The 18374-nt window shown below is 48.9% G+C and overlaps 1 protein-coding gene across 1 annotated transcript; it reads right to left on the bottom strand.

Moving 5' to 3' along the window:
• Positions 1 to 1234: 1234 nt before the first annotated feature.
• On the bottom strand, positions 1235 to 17908 carry PROSER2 (proline and serine rich 2). Its single transcript, XM_065397460.1, has 3 exons — positions 17792 to 17908; positions 3511 to 3763; positions 1235 to 2241 (listed from the first exon to the last, which is right to left on the bottom strand). The coding sequence occupies exons 1-3, from the start codon at positions 17906 to 17908 to the stop codon at positions 1235 to 1237; spliced, it is 1377 nt and encodes a 458-aa protein (XP_065253532.1).
• Positions 17909 to 18374: the final 466 nt, after the last annotated feature.

Genomic DNA, 18374 nt, shown 5'->3' with positions numbered 1-18374 from the left:
GTTTTGGAAGTCTCCATGTGTTGGTAAATACAAGTGCCTTTAATTCTGTTTAATGTACAAGGATTCTGGTTATAACTTTGGTGGTGCATTAGCAGGATAGGCTGACTTTTGCCAAGAAAGGTACATCTCTGAATTGGGAATTATTAGGGCACTCAATACAGTATAGGGATGAGCATAGGAAAGACTCAGGAAAAAAAAAAAAGTCATCAGTTAATAAAAATAACAACACTGAGCCACAGCTGCTCAGTGGAGTAGAACTACTGTTTCAGAGCAATGAGGTTTCCTCCACTGAACTCTTGTTTAAAATAAGACATTAAACAGAAGGCTCTGACTCTGGGTACAAAGTTAACTTGTTCCTATGGCTTCTCTGGTCATCATTTCTGGTATATAAAGGTTTAGCTTCCTGATTGTCAAGTTACTCTTTGGTTGTCAGAGGAACACGAACACACTGCATGTATCCTTGAGAGCTAGCTGGTGCCTGTCACTGTACACCCAGTAGATCGCTAGATGCTCAAGAAGCAACTGCTTAGGAGGAGAGGTGATGTTCAAATTAAGTGGCAGAACAATGCAGTTACCCACTCCAAGCCTAGGCCTCTAGGTCCGAGAGAAGGCCAAATGGGAAACCACCCTCTGTACGGAGGCACAAGTCAGAGACATGCTTGAGCTGAGATTTTGGGCAGAGTGAGGAGAAGGAAGATTCCAACACCTGTTATGTATCGATATGGGCAGAGCTAGGTAATACAATATCATAGGAAAGAAAAGTCATGGAATTTTGTGAGATAGGTTGAAGACTTCAGTTATAATATATCATACACACACACAGGGATCTATTGGTTTTTGGCTTCAGAATGGTACAACATAAGGAAAATCCTCCATTTGATTTGTCATCTACGTACAATAATTAAAAAAAAAAAATACTGCACAGAACACTTCATTAATGCAATGCCCTCTGCTACAGCCAGGACTTTAGAAAGAAAAAAGTCTGCACAAGTCACTGAACATCAGACAGGTAACTTGGTGGGATGTAGTGTTGAACCCACTGGGGTGCCACTCTTGGTGTGAAGACAGCAAGTCCCTGCGATTGTACAATATTTAATACCTCCTGGGGTTGCAGGAGCAGAGAACTGCCCCTTGTTCTCCCAGTTTCCTTTTAAACCAGATCCTGTTTGACTGCTCCAACACAAAGCTAATCCATTCGCTTGCCCCCAGGTGTCAGGATGGTCCTGTCAGATTTTCAGATCGTCTCTTTCAGCAGCCCCAGTTTCCGAAGAGCCTCTTTCCTGGCTTCTTCTGTTGAGCCTCGGCCGGAAAACTGTACTGTTATCCCCTGGGGTCGAAATCCCGAAGGTCTAGGCAGTGAGCCTGACCTCTTTCTCATCTCCAGATTTAAGTCGGGCTGCCCATGGTCATAAAAGCTTTTGGCAACGTTCTGTCGAGCAACCTTGTCCCTGGTGAGAGCTGTGTCTGGTTTGATCTTCACGGTTTTGCCCATAGGAAGGAAAGGGCTGGGATCGCATTTTAAGGTTGCGTGGATATTTTGATACCCATTAGAAACAGTCTCTCCCTGTTCTTCCTGCAAGTCCTGTATCTTCTGTGTGTTTGGGGCACGATATTGTTGGACCAGACTTGGCCTTTCCTTCGCCAGGCCTAGTTTTGTCAGAGCGTCGTATCGGGTTTGCTCAGAAGTTAGATCTCTTAAGGAGGAGCTTCTGCTGCGAACCAAGAGCTCATTCTTCTGCCACCTCTCTTCTATTTCAGCTGTCCCAAAGGCTGCTCCGTTCATGTTGGCCAGCACCTGGGCCTTGCGCACCTGCACATTGACTGCTGCCTTAGAGATAGTTTGGTTGAATTCCTTCCCACCTGCATTGGTTATGTTGATATTACTTGGAAACCGGTAGGATTTGGGTGCAGGCAGCAGAGGGTGCTTAAGAGCTGGGAAACAGTCTCCGTTCTGCACTGGGGCTTTTCTCCACTCCACAGGCTTCCCCTCCTTGGGGGAAGTGGGAGAGCATGTCCTTGTCTCATCTTGCTTCTCGGACATTTTCTGAGCCAAGATAAGTGGAGTGGGGATGGCATGATGAAGCTTGGGGTGCTGCACGGGGCATGGAGCAAGAACTTTCTCATCGCTTATCAATGGAGGAGCTGAAGGGTGGCTTGGCGGAGCATCAGGAGGTGGAATCTTCTCAGGCAGCTCATCGCCCTCTGGCTTAGGATCATCTGTTCTCCTGGCAGCCTCTGACACTTAAACAAATGGAATCTCATTAGGTCCTTGCACAGAGTAGAACACAAAGCTTCCTTTCACTAGTATTGGCCTCTCTCACCACAACACCCCTCACCCCCAACTTTTCACTTGAATAAGAAGTTGGAACTTGAGTGGCTTAATGTCTCCTCCGGCAACTAATGCCTCCACCTAGACACTGCCTGTGATGGGTTTGATACAATCCTTCCTTCTGCTAATCCATTATTCCCATATCTGCTAGATGTATGTGCAGTGTTTCAGCAGCCTTCTCCTTTTCCTCTATTTCTTGCGTTTGTGCCCTTTCTTGGTTACTGTGACCAGAGGGGAAAGAAACCGGTTTAAAACCCAAGTAGCGCATTTGCAAATGGGCAAGTCCTCCTCTTCTGCAGAGAGTCTGGGGAAACTGGCTGTGTGTAGGGATCAGGAGGCCACTCTCTATGGGCACCAACTACCCATGTGGTGGGGTTTGGTCAGTGAAGCCACATTCCTCTAAGCCCCCATGGTGGCTCCACTACCATCGATTCACAAGATGGCTGTCCACAGAAGTGTGGGCTAGAGGTGGATAAAGGAACGGGTGCATGAACAAGTATACTTGTTACAGTCATTGTCATGCATTTCACTCCTATTGCTCATTGAACCAACTTCATTACACTTTTATTTTGTTAGTGCCCTGGTGTTTCGGGGGGGCGGGGGGGGACCATGACGGGCACACAAGAGAGGAACAATAGTCATAATTCAGCATCCGAACAACTAAATTAAGGAAACTAATAATGTTGAGCTACTAAGCCACGTGCATGGTACTCAGAGACAACCTGTGCCTGCTGAGAGTGGGAGGGGGCACAACCCCAGAACAGCTCGAGTCACACCCCTCAAGGAGTCCCCCCTCTTGGAATGTGGCGCACCCCCTCTCTCCTCCCAGAAAGAGGAGGCCCCTCCCTGCAGCTTCCAGCTGATTCTCCTGCTGGCTCAGCTGCCTCCCAGGAAGGAGGGCCAGGCTGCACCATGTGACCAAGCAATCTGGGGGGGGGGGGGACGGACGGGGGACGTGACCCTGCATGTCCCACTCCATGCGTCACCTCTGGTGGTACTGGCACACAAACTTCCCATACAACAGGGAGGGACATGGTGAAAAAAAATCTGCTTTTTAAAAGTAGGATTCAACAAATTCAGAACAAGAGGTATGTCAGTACTGAAAAGACTTAGAACTTCTGTATCCTGAGTAACAACAGATTTGCTTCAATGTACATACACTAGAAGCTGTCACACTTTACCTGTTACTACTTCTCTGTTCGGAGTACACTTGTGATCACTGTTCTCAGAGGTTGATTGCACCAAGTCAATGATCTCTTCGGATTCTGAATGGCTGGAAGCATTTTCGTCCGTTGATCTTGGGGAGTGACCATGGATACCGCTGTCATGTAGGACCTGTTCTTCCAAGTCATCTTCTAAAGAACCAATGGTTTCTTCAAAAAACAGGAGAACATCCTTCTCCTCATGGGTTAGGTATTGGAGACTTTCATCATCCTACAGTTAGAGAAAAGAGTCTTAAAGTGAAGACAACAAATGCTAGTTGTATAGGATTTTGCAAAGACTGGTTAACTGAATAATAGAACACAAATGCAGCACCTGTTTTAAAGAAAAAAAGCATGATCCTAACAATTACTATCTTATCAGAAACTTCCAACCTAAGGGGGGGAAAAAAGTCTAAATAGCTACAACATAAACACCATGAGTATATTTAGGCGGTATGGGTTGATAGAGCATAAGTCTTGACTGGAAAGTTTTTGCTTTTTTGACAGAACTACAAAATTATTAAAAACAAAGGATGACATAGCCACTGCTGTAATATCCTATTTTAGCAGAGCATATTAAAAAAAATAAATCTCACTTGCTCTGGTTGAGAATAGATACTAAAGAGTATAGGCTTGTGTTTTCACGAACGTTCAGTGCTTGAGTGTCTGATGCAAGACAGACTAAAGTGCCTGATTTTCAGAAGAGCTAAGTACCTGCCCCTTTTTCGTGTCATATTGGGCTTCCAAAATAGTCGTTTTGGTCACTGTATCGAGTTGGGGGAAAACAAGAAGATTGGGGTACAGAGATGTGCAGAGACAGATATCCATGATAAACCAACTATCTACAAATTGTTAACAACAAGGATGAAGGGGAATTAGAGAATAATAAAAAAAAGAAAAAAAAATCAAAGAATTAGGGAAATTTAGAATAAATATCAGGAAATGCTTCCTGACAGTAGAGGGACCAGCAAGGCAGGTTTTGTCCAGTAGGGAATAATCCTGCATGAGTGGGGAAATAGACTGGATGATCCAAAAAGTCACTTAGTCTTCTCTGATTCACAGCTCTCGACGAACCTGATCCCAATAACGCTTCTATGAGCAGCAATGCTTGAACCCTTCTCACACTCCTACCTCATGGGAAGCACCCTCTTTTCCACAAGTAGAAGGATGACAAATAGTGACTAGTAAGGAGTGTTATGAGACAATAGGTGAGGGAAAGACATTTCCCAACAACTTTGCAGACTGTGTCTGCAAAGCACCTGTTCTAGTAGCAATGAGAGGCAAGTGGCGGTTTGCTTCCTTTTCTAGATTACACTTCTCTCATACAGTGTGTAACCGTGAGAATGGCTAGCAGCTGCTGGCTGCAAACTGGGCGGGAGGGGAGGGAAGAGAAACCAGGCAGGGAGTCAAGATATAAGTTCCATTTCCATCTCTGCTTTTAGCTTGTTGCCTGGCCTGACAAGCCAGGCACGTGTAGCTCTACCGGTGCAAAACCCTAGAGTAAACGCAGTTTACACCAAGGCAACGTAACTCCTGCCAAACCAGAGTAAGCTGTGCTGATCAACCTGTGCTGGGGTAAAGAAGTGTTTGACAAAAGTGTGCATTGGTGCAGATATACCAGTGGCTAAAATCCTGGTGCAGGCAAAGCCTTTACCTCTGTGCTCCAGTCATTAAAATGGGGACAATGCTGCTGACCTACCTTCGCAGAAAACTATAATCTATAGATGAAAAGCACTAGGTGATTGGCAGTAAGCCTTAAGCACTCAGTAGTGTGGGTGGGTCTGCAATTTAAACCACCACCATGTGGGTGTGAAGGTAAATGCTTTAGGGCTCACAATTAGCTTTATAATCCCAAGCAGCCAATTGAACTTCCCCCTCCACTGCTTTACATTTCAGCTTCGAAGAACATCTTTGGGTCTTCAGAGCAAAAAACCCACTTGTAAACCAGCCTGGTCGGTATTGGTTGAGCTACAATCTCTGGAAGTTTTCTAATAAATACAAGAGAAATCTTGGGTCGTTTTTGCTAACACAAGAAGTATGTGATGTTGATGCATTCCCTGAGAGCCAGATGGTTATGAGCAAAGCACTGCAGTTCTGGCACCCATACACCACACATTAATTGTGTAACCTGAAGTGTACTCCTGACAGACTGCATGAATTGATCTAGTGACAGCAACTGCTGTGTGTCACGCTGTCTGGAGTGGCTCACAACCATGAGTACCTACCTCAGGGTGGACTGTCAAAAAGAGGGCAGGCACCCCAAACTGGCGGTATGTTCTATAATTAGATTTCACCAAGCCAGAAACAAACGTGAACTCCTGGATCACTACAACAGTCTTACCAGGGTGTCACAGACAGTCCCCTTACATTCTCCAGTCTATCTTGCCACCCAGGCAAGCTGGACTTAGTTATAAATGGTAACTTACACCAAAAAATTCACACCGTATTCAGGTTGCTTCTAGTCCCAAGAGACCAGTCACTTACCCCAGATCAATTGGTACCCTAGATCTCATAGGTGCTGACTCCATGGGTGCTCCAGGGCTGGAGCACCCACGGGGAAAAATTAGTGGGTGCTCTGCACCCACTGGCAGCCAAGCTCTCCCCACCCCACCTCACCTCCTCCTCCTCGTGTGCCATGTCCCTGCTCCTCCACCTACCTCCCAGCACTTCCTGCCCAGACACTGCCAAACAGCTGTTTGGCAGCGTTAGCAAGCTCTGGGGAGGAGCGGGAACATGGCATGCTCAGGGGAGGAGGTGGGGCCAGGGCAGGGATTTGGGGAAGGAGTTGGAATGGGGGCAGGGCCTCATGGAAGGGGTGGAGTGGGGGTGGGGGCCAAGTACCCACGGGATAGAGGGGAAGTCGGCACCTATGCTAGATCTTACACCAAAGATAATAGCTTATTATAGACTTGGCTACAGGTATCTAAATAAAACATTTATTTTTCCTAGTTAATAAATCTTTACTGTATGTTTGCTTGCTTTAACCTGTGAGTTGCAATCTAACTCCCAAGAGTGACTGAGTTGTAGTAATCTGTCAACTCAAAGGTATCTTTCAAGGCAGACCCAGGTGGTGACCCCTGGGGATCTCTGGCTTTAGTTTGGGGTCTCTGGCCCTGTGACAGTTCAAACAGCAAAGAGAAGGACAATTTTCCTAGGTCTTTGTTTTATTGCCTTCATTCAGCTTTCAAGTCCATAAAGAATGAGCTTCCTTGCACACAGCATTTCCAAGGTGTGACAGGGCCATTAACCAATCCTTTGTACTGCGATGTTCCTTGAGGGCCCATCTGATTTTGCTATTTCTTCTGGATGGACCATGGGAAAAAATCCAACCCCATACACTTCCCATCTGAGTTCATAAGTTCAGAGCAGACATTTTCAAAGTTATAAAGCAAAACTTACATATTTCCTTATAGCATGGAATATAGACATCATGAATAAGATTGTAGAATGTTTGTAAATTGCTGCATGAATTAGAGTCTAAACACTAAATACATTCTTAAGACTAATACCTATTGCGTAACACTAACACAAGTGAACTGGTCTGGTCTCCAGCTATGAATTTGTCAGTTCTTCGCTAATGCCCGCAGCCTTGGCAAGAGTTGGCACCTGGCCTGCCAGCATCACACTGTAGTTAAGTGTTTCCATTCTAGCCCCATTTTTAGTTGCTTGTCTAAAGCCCTGATTTCTTGGGCTGAAGTTTTCAGAGGGTGGTTTCTGCCTTATGGCAGGATTGGGTTTTAAGTTTGAGCAAAATTTTTCAGCTACAGTTTAAAAGAAAAAAAAAAAAAAAAGTCTCCCATTTAAACACAACCCCCCCCCCAAAAACACACAAAACTGTGGCCTCCCCCCTCCCCCAAAAGCCCCCCCCCCATCTACTGAGCTGAAATACCGGGGGGGGGGGGGGGAGGATGGTGAAAACGGGACTGAACAGAGAAATAGCCCTCACTGTGCAGTATGTTAACCCAGTATTATCGCCTAGGCCAACAAGGCCTAGGCCAACAAATTTGCTCTTGCCCCCTCCCCAACTCCGCCCCTTCCCCAAATCCCTGGCCCGCCTCCTCCCCCAGGCGCGCCGCGCTTCCCTCCTTCCACCTCCCTCCCAGGCAGGGCCGGCTCTAGGCACCAGCTTAACAAGCAGGTGCCTGGGGCGGCCAAGGGAGAGGGGCGGCACCTGCGGCAATTCAGGGGCAGCAGGTCCCTCACTCCCTCTAGGAGCGAAGGACCTGCCGCCGAACTGCCGCCGCTGATCACGGCTCCCCCCCCCCCCCCCCCATTGCCACCGCCGGTCGCGATTTTTATTTATTTATTTATTTTTTGCTTGGGGCAGCAGAAATGCTGGAGCCGGCCCTGCTCCCAGGCTTGCCGCGCTGGGAGGGAGGAAGAAGTGAGTTGCAGCGCGCTCGGAGGAGGCGGCGCAGAGGTGAGCTAGGGCCCGCGGGCGCGGGGAGTAATGGGGGGCTGGGAACTGCTCCCCAGCCCACCTCTGCTCCATTGCCGCCGCCATCCCCCGAGCACGCCGCATCTCCCCTTCTCCCCCCTCGCTCCCAGGCTTGCCGCGCGAAAGCGCTGGGAGAGAGGGAGGGAGAAGCGAGTAGCGGCGCGTTCGGGGGATAGCGGAGGTGAGCTGGCGGGCACGGGGAGTAACTCTTGGGGGGGGGGCAGGGAACCACTCCCTGCTCCACTGCCGCCATCCCCCGAGCGCGCCACAACTCCCCTTCTCCCCGCTCCCTCCCCGGCTTGCCGCGGGGGAGCAGAGGTGAGCTGGCGGGGGGGGGGGGGGGGGGGGGGGAGTTTTTGACGGCCTAGGGGCGGCAAATTTGTTAATCCACCCCCGTGTTAACCCTGCAATGCAGGATTGAGGCCTTACCATATGAGTTTTTGACAGAGGCCAGGTCCACACTAAAATGTTAAGACTACATAGCTCAGGGGTATGAAAATTCCACACCCTGAGTGACATGGTTAAACTAATCTAATCCCCACTGTAGACAGAGTTCTTCTGTCAACCTAGCTACCGCCTCTCAGCAAGTGGTACGGAGCACAGTGAGCCAGCCTGAGAAGTGGCTCTGCCCCACCCACCCAGGCCCAGGGAGCTGGAAGTGCCAGGGGAGGGGGGAGAGGCGCAGCAGGAGGACAGAGGGGCCCATGCAGCAGCCCTGGGCCAGGCCCAGCTCAGGGCAGGAGGGTCACTGGGGAAGGTGCTTGGAGCAAGGTCCCTTTGTTCAGCCGGAGGCAGGAGCCTTGCCCATGCCCCTCCCCCTGCTGCGGTGTCCACGAGCGCGTGGGAACTCCAGAGAAACACTTATGCTGTGAGTCGGGCCGAGGCCGGCCCGGCCCAGCCCAGCGGCACATGCTCCCAGTCCTGTGGCCCCAGCCTCCCAGCAGCCGGCAGAACTGGCTGCCCTGGCCCAGGGAGGTGGGGCTGGAAGGTTCCTCCCAGAGGCAACAGGTGGAGCAGTCACATGGCCCTCCCTTCACATTGTGCCTCCCCCAGTATCGTCAGGCACAAGTCTATGTTCACAGCCATTATTTTCTTCCCTCAACAAAAAGCTTCTCTCTGCAATGGTCACCCAAGTAGTCGGTTTCTCATGGGAGTGATGAGAAAGCAGCTACGGAGGCAGGGGCGGCTCTAGGCACCAGCAAAGCAAGCACATGCTTGGGGCAGCCCATTTGCAGGGGCGGCAGGGATCCAGCATGGGAGCTGAGAACCAACAGGGGGCCCTGGGAGCTGTAGTTCCTTGGTTAGCTCCCTGCCTATAGAGCCAGCCCTGGAGCAGGGAAAGAACTACATTTCCCAGCATTCCCTTGGCCACTACCAACAGGAAAGAGGAGGAGGGAGCGAGGAAGCTGAGATCTCATGCTGCAGCCTGCTGTGAATGGAGAGCTGCACTGTGAGTAGGGATTCCATGTTTTAATATTCAAAAAATAGGACGCTCCACGGGGGGGGGGGGGGGGGGGGAGGGTAGCCCCACCTTGCCCCCATCCACTCCCTCCGACTGCCCCCCACAGAAACCCCAACCCATCCAACCCCCCGCTCCCTGTCCCCTGATCACCCCCTCCCGGGACCCCTGCCCCAACTGCCCCCCAGGACCCCACCCCCTATCTAAACCCCACTGGTCCTTGTCCCCAACTGCCCCCTCCTGAGACCCCCCTCCCCCAACTTCCCCCCTAGGACCCCACCCCCTACCTGTCCCCTGACAAACCCCTGGGACTCCCATGCCTATCCAACTGCTGCCTGTCCCCTGACTGCCCCCCCCAAACCCCTGACCCATCTAACCCCCCCCTTCTCCCTGCCCCTGACTGCCCCCCTGAACCTCCGCCCCATCCAACCCCCCCTGCTCCCTGTCCCTTGACTGCCCCCCCCAGAACCCCCACCCCTTCTCCAACCCCCCAGCCCCCTTACCGTGCCACTCAGACCAGCGTGTCTGGCTTCGCGCAGCACCAGACACGCCGCTGCATAGATGCTGCCGTGCTCCCCTGCGGAGCTACAGCCCTCCCACCCCCAGCACCTGCCTTCCAGATTTGAACACCTCAAAATTCAGGAGTGCTCAAGCTCAGTTTGGGCGGCTGTTACTTCATTTCTCCCAAATCAAATATACTGATCCACAGTAACTTGCTGTAGAAAAAGTAGGATAAAATTGAGCAAGAAATGCTTCCCAGTGGTTATTAGGACTGGAATTGCTATTTTCAACAGCCATTGCCTTTTGTTTGTTTGTTTGTTTAAAAGGAAGACAGTGATATTGCATTGGCAAATTCCCCATAGAAAGAAAGAGTGGAACAAAAGAATAATAAAGGCACCTCAACTTTTCCTCATTTATGTAGGACAGTCTTATAATATGCATCCAGATATCTTCCAATCACACAAGCTGAAAAATTGTTCCACTTTACTGCAGTTCTGTAACCATATGGGAACCAATCCTGTCTGTGTTCTGTGCACACCCAAAATTCCTGCTGAATGACCCACCCTGGGAGCAAGTTACCAGTGACCCAGGGCTGCAGCGGAAGGAGGGTGCAGGGCGGGGGGGAGAGCCCAGGGCTGGGGCAGCAGAAGGTGTGTGTGGGGGGGTGCGGGTGAGAGCCCAGGGCTGGGGCGGCACAGGGGTGCAGGTGAGAGCCCAGGGCTGGGGCAGCAGGGGGGTGCGGCGAGGAGCCCAGGGCTGGGACGGGGGGCAGCCAACATTTTTTTTGCTTGGGGCGGCAAAAAACCTAGAGCCGGCCCTGTACCGAGGAACAATGGTCTTTTGGTTAGGGCACTGAGATGGGGTTCAGGAGACCCTTAAAGTCCAGATTCCAGCCCTGCCACAGGCACACTATGCCTCAAGTTTCCCCATCTGTAAAATGGGGATATTTCCCTGCTGCAGAGATGTCATGAGAATAAATCCATTGGTGTTCAAGCTGCTCAGATACTATGGTGATAATATGCGCATGTCAGTACTGTGGAACAACAATGCTCTCAGAGCAGTGACAGCTTGTGACCAGTTATTGCTTACATTAGCTGTCTCTGTACTTCCATGGTGTAATTTGAGGAATTACAAGCGATCGCTGCTCTAAGAGCACGGCTGTTTTACAAAATGCTCTTCTGCATTCTTCAAGTTATACTGAAAGCTTCAGAAAAAGGGGAGGAATTTTATTACAGTAGGTGCTGGACATGCCAACTAGAACTAAGGTTACAAAACCAGTTTCCATTAGAACCCTATTTTCCACATAGTCCATATGTGGAAACAGTCACCTCTTTTGGGGCTTATTTTCCAGGCTCTCTTGCTGCCTGAAAAATAATTTGTTTTCGGAAAGTTTAAGTAGAATCCCTGCAACTCCTTGTGATACTGGAAAGCAGAGGGGGGTGGGGGGAGAGAGTGGGTTTTCTTGCTCTAAGAAAAAGCTACAGTCAAAGAACAGCTGAAGTTTGAAAACTGAAATATTTAGAGTCTTAAAGCTGTTGCCTGTGAGGGAAGAAATTTGTATTATAAGCGAAAAAAGCTGGGTATGTTCAGTTGGCATCTAATATATTAGAACTTAATGCGCATTTGCCCTGTCTGGCATGAGCAGTGTGCGCGCTACTGGAATATTTTTTGTAAAGGAAAGTTTGTGTTCCAGTGAACAAATTCTCTTCTACCCTGTCCAGAAAAGTTAATATTAAAGTAAGGACTGGAGAATATATTACAGCCATGGACCCAGTATTGCATATCCCATGATTTTATTAAATCTGGAATTTTTGCTACATTGTAAGTTTAAGAAAGTAAAGTTTATCTCTATAAATGGATTGCGGGTGTGTGTAAAATTCTGTGTTTGATTTCTGTTCAAAATTTAAGTCCACTTAAGTAACAATGTTGAAAGCCATCCCTGCAATCACAGCATTGGATCTGAATGACTCAATGTTTGGTCTTTTTTGGTGTCAGTATCTAAGGGTTTTGGAGGTCAAAGGCGGCCCACAGTGACTTGGGCAACCCCCATGTTTTAAATTGGGTAGTAAAGGTGTGATCTACTGGCCCTTTAATATAAGGGACTTTAATTCTACTAAGAGTGAATACTAAGCAATAAAAACGAAAATAAGAGGTGCTTCAGAACAAGAATGATTAGTTATTTGCATGTATGATTGTGTGAAGAGATTCTCATTCTACATATAGGGCCATAGACAGGTATTTTATAAAGAACAGAAACACTGGAAAAATTCAATGATTGAGGATCATCTCAATAGTGTCATTACAGGACCACTTAATCTTGTGTAACATACTCCCTACATTCAGCATGGTGGAGTCAAGAGTTATGGGGTATTGTTGGGATCAGTCCACTGTAAATTCATATGAACAAAGGAATAGTTGTAGTAGAATCAAGTCTGCAATTCCTAACTAACATCCTTAACTTCTAAAACCTTACTACTGTGTAACCTCCTTGGTTTAATGGAGAAGTTGGAGGAGCCTGGGTGCAGATAAGGTTAAGTGGGTACTTGTGCAAAGGGAAGGCCTGAGATTGGCATGTATGAGATTATAACATCAGATGGTGTGAAGCAATGCAAGAATTGGAATGGGGAGGAATGCAGCTGCTCACTACCCAGCGCCAGAGGCAGCCGTGCATTCCTGATTAGAGTTGGCGTGACGGCAGTGCCAACAGCTACCACAGGGGGAACAAAACAACAGTGCAAATAGTCCTTGTCCTGCTGCCATCCCATAGTGCACCGGTCATTGTTTAGGTAGCACGTCTGCCATGGGCGGCGGCGGGTGAACCAAGGGGTTGGGGGAGGATAGCCCCTGGCTGGCCCGCCCCTCATACCTCCGCCAGAACCCAGAGAGCCCCACCCCCCACCAGCCCCGGGCTGCCTGAGTGTCCGTCCCCCTGGAGCGCTGGTCAGGCAGCGCGGCCCCCAGCACAGCAGGTGGACGGGCAGGCAGCCCAGCCCCCCACCCCAGGCCTGGAGTGCCAGGCATGCAGGCAGCTGAGCACAGCCCCCAGCCCCAACACGGGGGGCGGAGGGGGTGAGCAGCACGGCGCCCAGCACCGGAGCACTGGGTGGGCGGGCGGCGCGGACTCCAGCCCGAGTGCCAGGCGGGAGGGCGGCGGGAGCATTTGGTCAAAACCTATTTCCAAATATAGCAGCTAACACAGGCATAACTGGAAAGTCTAACCCAACCTAGAATCAAATTAACAGGACACACTAGGGTCCATTGCATTTGTTTACGTACGAAGGCTACACACAGTGCCCAAGAGCAGTAGGTATTTAACAGCACACAGGGTAATCAGCACAGGAAGGAGGTTCTCTCAGTAGCTCTCACTTGCATTTGAGACACTAGTACAATCTCAATACCATAATTCAGTGCCAGCACAACTCACCCGAAACATGCTCGAGCAGGCACTGTATGGTTTCAGTAAGTGACACTACTGCACTGATATGCTATTCCCACCTAGAAATGACTTCAGTTACTCACAGCTGGATTTAGAAATAGTACAATCATGGGCAGCGGGTATAACGGGCCAGGGGAGGCTCTGCCCCACACGCTGCTACCACCGGACCCTGTTGCGGGGTTTGGCGGGGGGAAGTTTTTGCTTTATTATGCCCCATGCAGGTTCCAGGGTGGCCGAGGAGGCGGTATGTGCTAAGCAGCTTACCAGGTTCATTTGTAATCTCCCTGGACTCCTGAATCCAGGAAACTGAGTAACAAATACCGCCCTCCTCAGCCATCTCGGAACCTGCATGGGGCATATCAAAAGCGTCTTTGGGACGAGAGGTTTTTACCCAGGGCAGCTTGGGATCTGGGGAGGCACGGCATGGCTGAGGCTGGCCTGGGGCTCCTCTGGGCAGGATGTGGGGAGGGCTTGGGGGCTTTGGCTGGTCCAGAGCTCCTTTGGCCAACGTGGGGGGCACTTGGGGCTCCTCTGGGCAGGGAGGGGGGGCAGACGAAAGGGGCAGAGCTGGGGGCTAGCCTCCCTAAAGGGGGGCTCCACCTGCTGCCTATGAATACAATTACAGAATTAAAGCACTGAAAAAGGAGGCCTTGCTGCTTAAGCCCACAAACCTTTGGTTTTTTGTCTTAAGCTGCTGATGCATAAACTGATGCTTGAAAAAGTCCAGGGCCTCATTTTATCCCCAGTGAGATTCAAATATACAGTCTTAAACTGCTCAGCCTGGATTTAACTGCACTTGTTTCATCAGCTGTGTAAAAGAGCCGACCAAGAACAGGAGCCCTTGCCCCAAGTGAAAGGGAGCATGCTCTAAATTTAAAGCATGGGATTAGGAATTGAGATTCTTGAGAAGAACTGAGTATTTTTGTTTACCCACCCTTTTAGGGCCATGCAAGTGATTCTATGCATGGAGAAGGCGCACTCATCTTTCACTCCACTGAGGCTAGGTCTACACTACAGGGGGGGGTGTCGACCTAAGATACGCAACTTCAGCTACGTGAATAGCGTAGCTGAAGTTGCGTATTTTAGGTTGACTTACCTGGCTGTGAGGACGGCGGCGAGTCGACCGCTGCCGCGCCGCCGTCGACTCTGCTTCCGCCTCTTGCTGCGGTGGATTTCCGGAGTCGACGGCAGAGCCATCGGGGATTGATTTTATCGCGTCTTCACTAGACGCGATAAGTCGATCCCCAATGATCGATTGCTACCTGCCGATCCGGCGGGTAGCAAAGACGTGCCCGGAGAATGTTTTAGCTGATCTGAATGTCAACTTTTGCTCAGACAAGGAGATGTTTTTAGACACTGGCAGAATGTCACTTTTCATACTCTCAGACCTGTGTGCAAAACTTCCTTCCTTGAATAATGTGACTTTTTACAGTTCTAAAATAAATGGAAATGGGCTAGATCACTTTTCAATTAAACTTACATTTTGGTTTGTGATGGTAGCCCTTAACTGTCCGTTATTCGTTAGGCAAATTCCACTCCAAACACAGTATGGATACAGGTACCATTAAAAATAGCTTTTTCTAGTCAACATACGAGTATGGGGTGCTTTAAAGAATGCATTGTATCTAAATGGATTAGATCAAAGCATTAACATGCAGACAGCTGCACATTTCCAAGACTTCCCCTACTTAATATGCTAAAGTGACAATAGACTGCTGGCAAGAATTAGTTCTTACACATGGGCCTTGTGTACACTGAGGGTTTAAGTCTCTCCCCCAAACGCTAGCAGTGGTACAGTTTCACAGATGCAGCACTGGTATAAACACAACTGCAAACTGTCTAAGCTACCAGGTCAACCAGACTGGCTCTGAACAGCCAGCGTATGCTCGAGTTAGTTCAACTGTTTGCACATGCTATTGTTTTCCTGTGTTTATTTGAATTCCATAGAGATCTCTCATCCAAAGGTTGCGCCTGCCAACTGGATGGAGTTTAGACACCTAGAGATATGGAGGGCCCTTTCCTTGTAACCAGCTGGGGGGAAAAAATAAAAATCTCAAGCGATACTTTCACTTCTAATCCTCTGAAGCCCTGCACAGCAAAAAGTGACCCTGACTCCCTATGTTGTGTCTGGATAAACAGAAACTCATTAATGCAGACAACAGATAAGTTCTTAGAAACCTTTAAACTTAATGATCTGCCTGCCTTGTAGTATCTAAAGATTGCGATGCCAGTTGAAAAACAGCTATGGGTGACTGATCATTGTAGAGAGATGTTAAGATGTAGTGATGAAATGTTTTGATAGTGTGTTAATATGGACTGTAAAGGAAGTCTAAACATACTGTCAGTGCTTTTCTCTCTCTCCACCCCCCTCCCCCTAAAACTCGGCACCTTTACAAACACCACGTGTAAGGTCAGTACTATTTATCCTCGCTTTGTAAATGAGGAAGCAAAGACAAGAAGTTTAAGTGACTGGCTTAAAGGCCACAAAAAGAATCGATGTTGCCTGGGAGGAAGAGCATCATTTAAGGCAGTGGCGAGCAACCTGCAGCCCATCATGATAATCCGCTGGCGGGCCGCCAGACAGTTTGTTTACATTTGAACAGCCGCCCACAGCTCCCAGTGGCCATGGTTTGCCATTCCTGCACAATGGGAGCTGCGGGAAGCTGCAACGTTTCCTTAGTTGCTAGCTGCTTTATGTGCTATGCCAACCATTTATTAACATCTGTTTAATATTGATGTCATTTAAGAGACTTATTAATTCTAGTATGACCTTTCCTACTGCACGTGGATAAAAAAGCCACACAAACTACACAGCACGGCCTATAGAAAAGGCACTAATGTCTTCCTGAGCTTGGTCAGCTGAGAGATGCATGACACTGGTGGAAGTCCTCCATCAATAGCCAGCTTGTTATCCCTGCTGGGTTGGGTACAAAAAACCCCTCCTCTTGTTACCTACGGGAAACACCATGACAGCAGAGGATTCCAACCCTATCATGGAAGCATATCCCATGCTGCCGCCCACTTAGATGAAGGTCGTTCAAGAGGTGGCCCATGTCACTTCTTGACACTGAAGAGTAGACAGGTGACGATGTGAACACCTGTTGTGTTTCATTTCCCCAAGAGCTGCCACTGATTTTGGGGGCGCAGCCTGAGACCTGCCGCCGTGGATGCTCAGTGCTTTCGAGAGGCAGACATTGTCGAGGTCATTGCCTTCTCAGTGGCAATGACTGCATGGCTGGCGCACAAGATCTCCCCCCCCCCCCCTTTCAGGGAGACTAACCACATGGCCCCACCCTTTGTACCTTGCCCCCCCCATCCTCCAGAGCCCCAAGCACCCACCCTACCTCCCCTCCCCCACCGCCAGGCTGCACCCAGCACCCACCATGCCTCCCCTCCCCCACCCCACCCCCCCAGCGCCAGGCCGCCAGCCAGCTGGCCTCAGCATCGGCTCTGGCTGGCGGCGGAACTGAGCTCCTGCCGACTTGGGCACCGGCATGGAGGAAGAGGGCGCAGCATGGGCAGGGCCAGGGCTTGGCTTAGAGAAGGCTTAGCCTCCCCAGGCCTATTATGCCTGCGCCCATGAATGACTCATTGACTCAAGTGTGAAAGGACCCGATCCCTTCCCTGGCCCCTCCTGCGACAATGCTTGAATAGCCTGAGTCATTCTAATTGGAGGATGCAAGGCTCATGTCTCACACTCAGCGATTACTCATGCACAATTTTAATGACCACACACATGCATTTATGTGAAGACAGCTATGTTTATGGTGATGTATTCATTACACACCAAATTATATTAAGTCTGAGTGAGTAGTAGAGCCTTCATGCAGCTAGTGGCAACTAAGTGCCTAATCTAATAGGAAACAGAACACAGGAGATGTCTACAATCAAGCACTAAGTACCTTACTGATGGTTATTCTCAAAGCTGCCCTGCTTAGGGAAGAGGGTAAACATCTCCAATTTCTTTTGTTCACAGGACTTGTCTGTGTCTGGAACGAGTCAATTGTGATTCCAAATCCGTGGTGGTAAGATGCGTGCGAACGGAATAGGGAAGTTTACAATGTGATTTGATCTAGCAACCTAGTCTTGGTTATTTCAGCTTTGTGAATGAAATAAAATAAGGCATTCCACCAAGCTATGGCCTGCGTCATAGACAGAAAGTCAGACTAAAAGGAGCAAAAATGGTTATTTTTGGCCTTACAATGTATGTAGAGCTATAATCAAATTTGTTAGTCTCTAAGGTGCCACAAGTACTCCTGTTCTTTTTGCAGATACAGACTAACATGGCTGCTACTCTGAAACCAATAAAAAAAAAATCAGTAATACAGGACTCCAGTCAATTGAGCTTAACATTAAAAAATCCAAAACTACAGGATGCAAAGAAAGCAAAGGTAGGTTAGGTCACTTAGCTAGATTAAGCACTTACCAAGGTAAAATTCCTGCACCTAGAGTGGCTGCTTCGACTCTCCAAGCTCCCAAGTCTGCACTTTGGTGAGATTTCAGATGCCATTTCTGAAAAGTCCAACATCAAATGTCTAGGCATCCCACCCCAAAGAAAGATCGTTCCAAAGAAGGTTTGTCAGGCAGCGTAGAAAGTGGTCAATGCGTTATGTGGGGCTGCTCACCATGTTCATCTCTGAAAGTAGAAGAGAATTGTGGTGTTAGTTTAGGTTTGATTTTTAATCTATTTAACGGGCAGGGAGGGTAAACAGTGAAGATCTCAAAGTCTATAATCAGGAAAAATCTTTTAATCACTTTGCAGGAGACCAGGGTATTTCCATCAACCACCTACATCTTAAAGTGCAGTTCTAATCTAAAAGGCGACTTTAAAACACATGGAATGGAGGGGCTACATGTCCATCTCGGCGACTTCCGGATCAGATGGGCTCTGTTTATCAGTGCGGACATTACATAACTACATACTGTACCATACATAACTCAGTCTGGGATCTGACAATCAGGCTGGGTTTTCTATTAGTATTATCACACATCACTACTACTGGTAATAA

Source organism: Emys orbicularis, chromosome 1 (assembly GCF_028017835.1).
Source record: "Emys orbicularis isolate rEmyOrb1 chromosome 1, rEmyOrb1.hap1, whole genome shotgun sequence".
NCBI lineage: Eukaryota > Metazoa > Chordata > Testudines > Emydidae > Emys > Emys orbicularis.
Note: the sequence above shows the minus strand (reverse complement) of the source record. Positions and strands in the feature narration are given on the sequence as shown.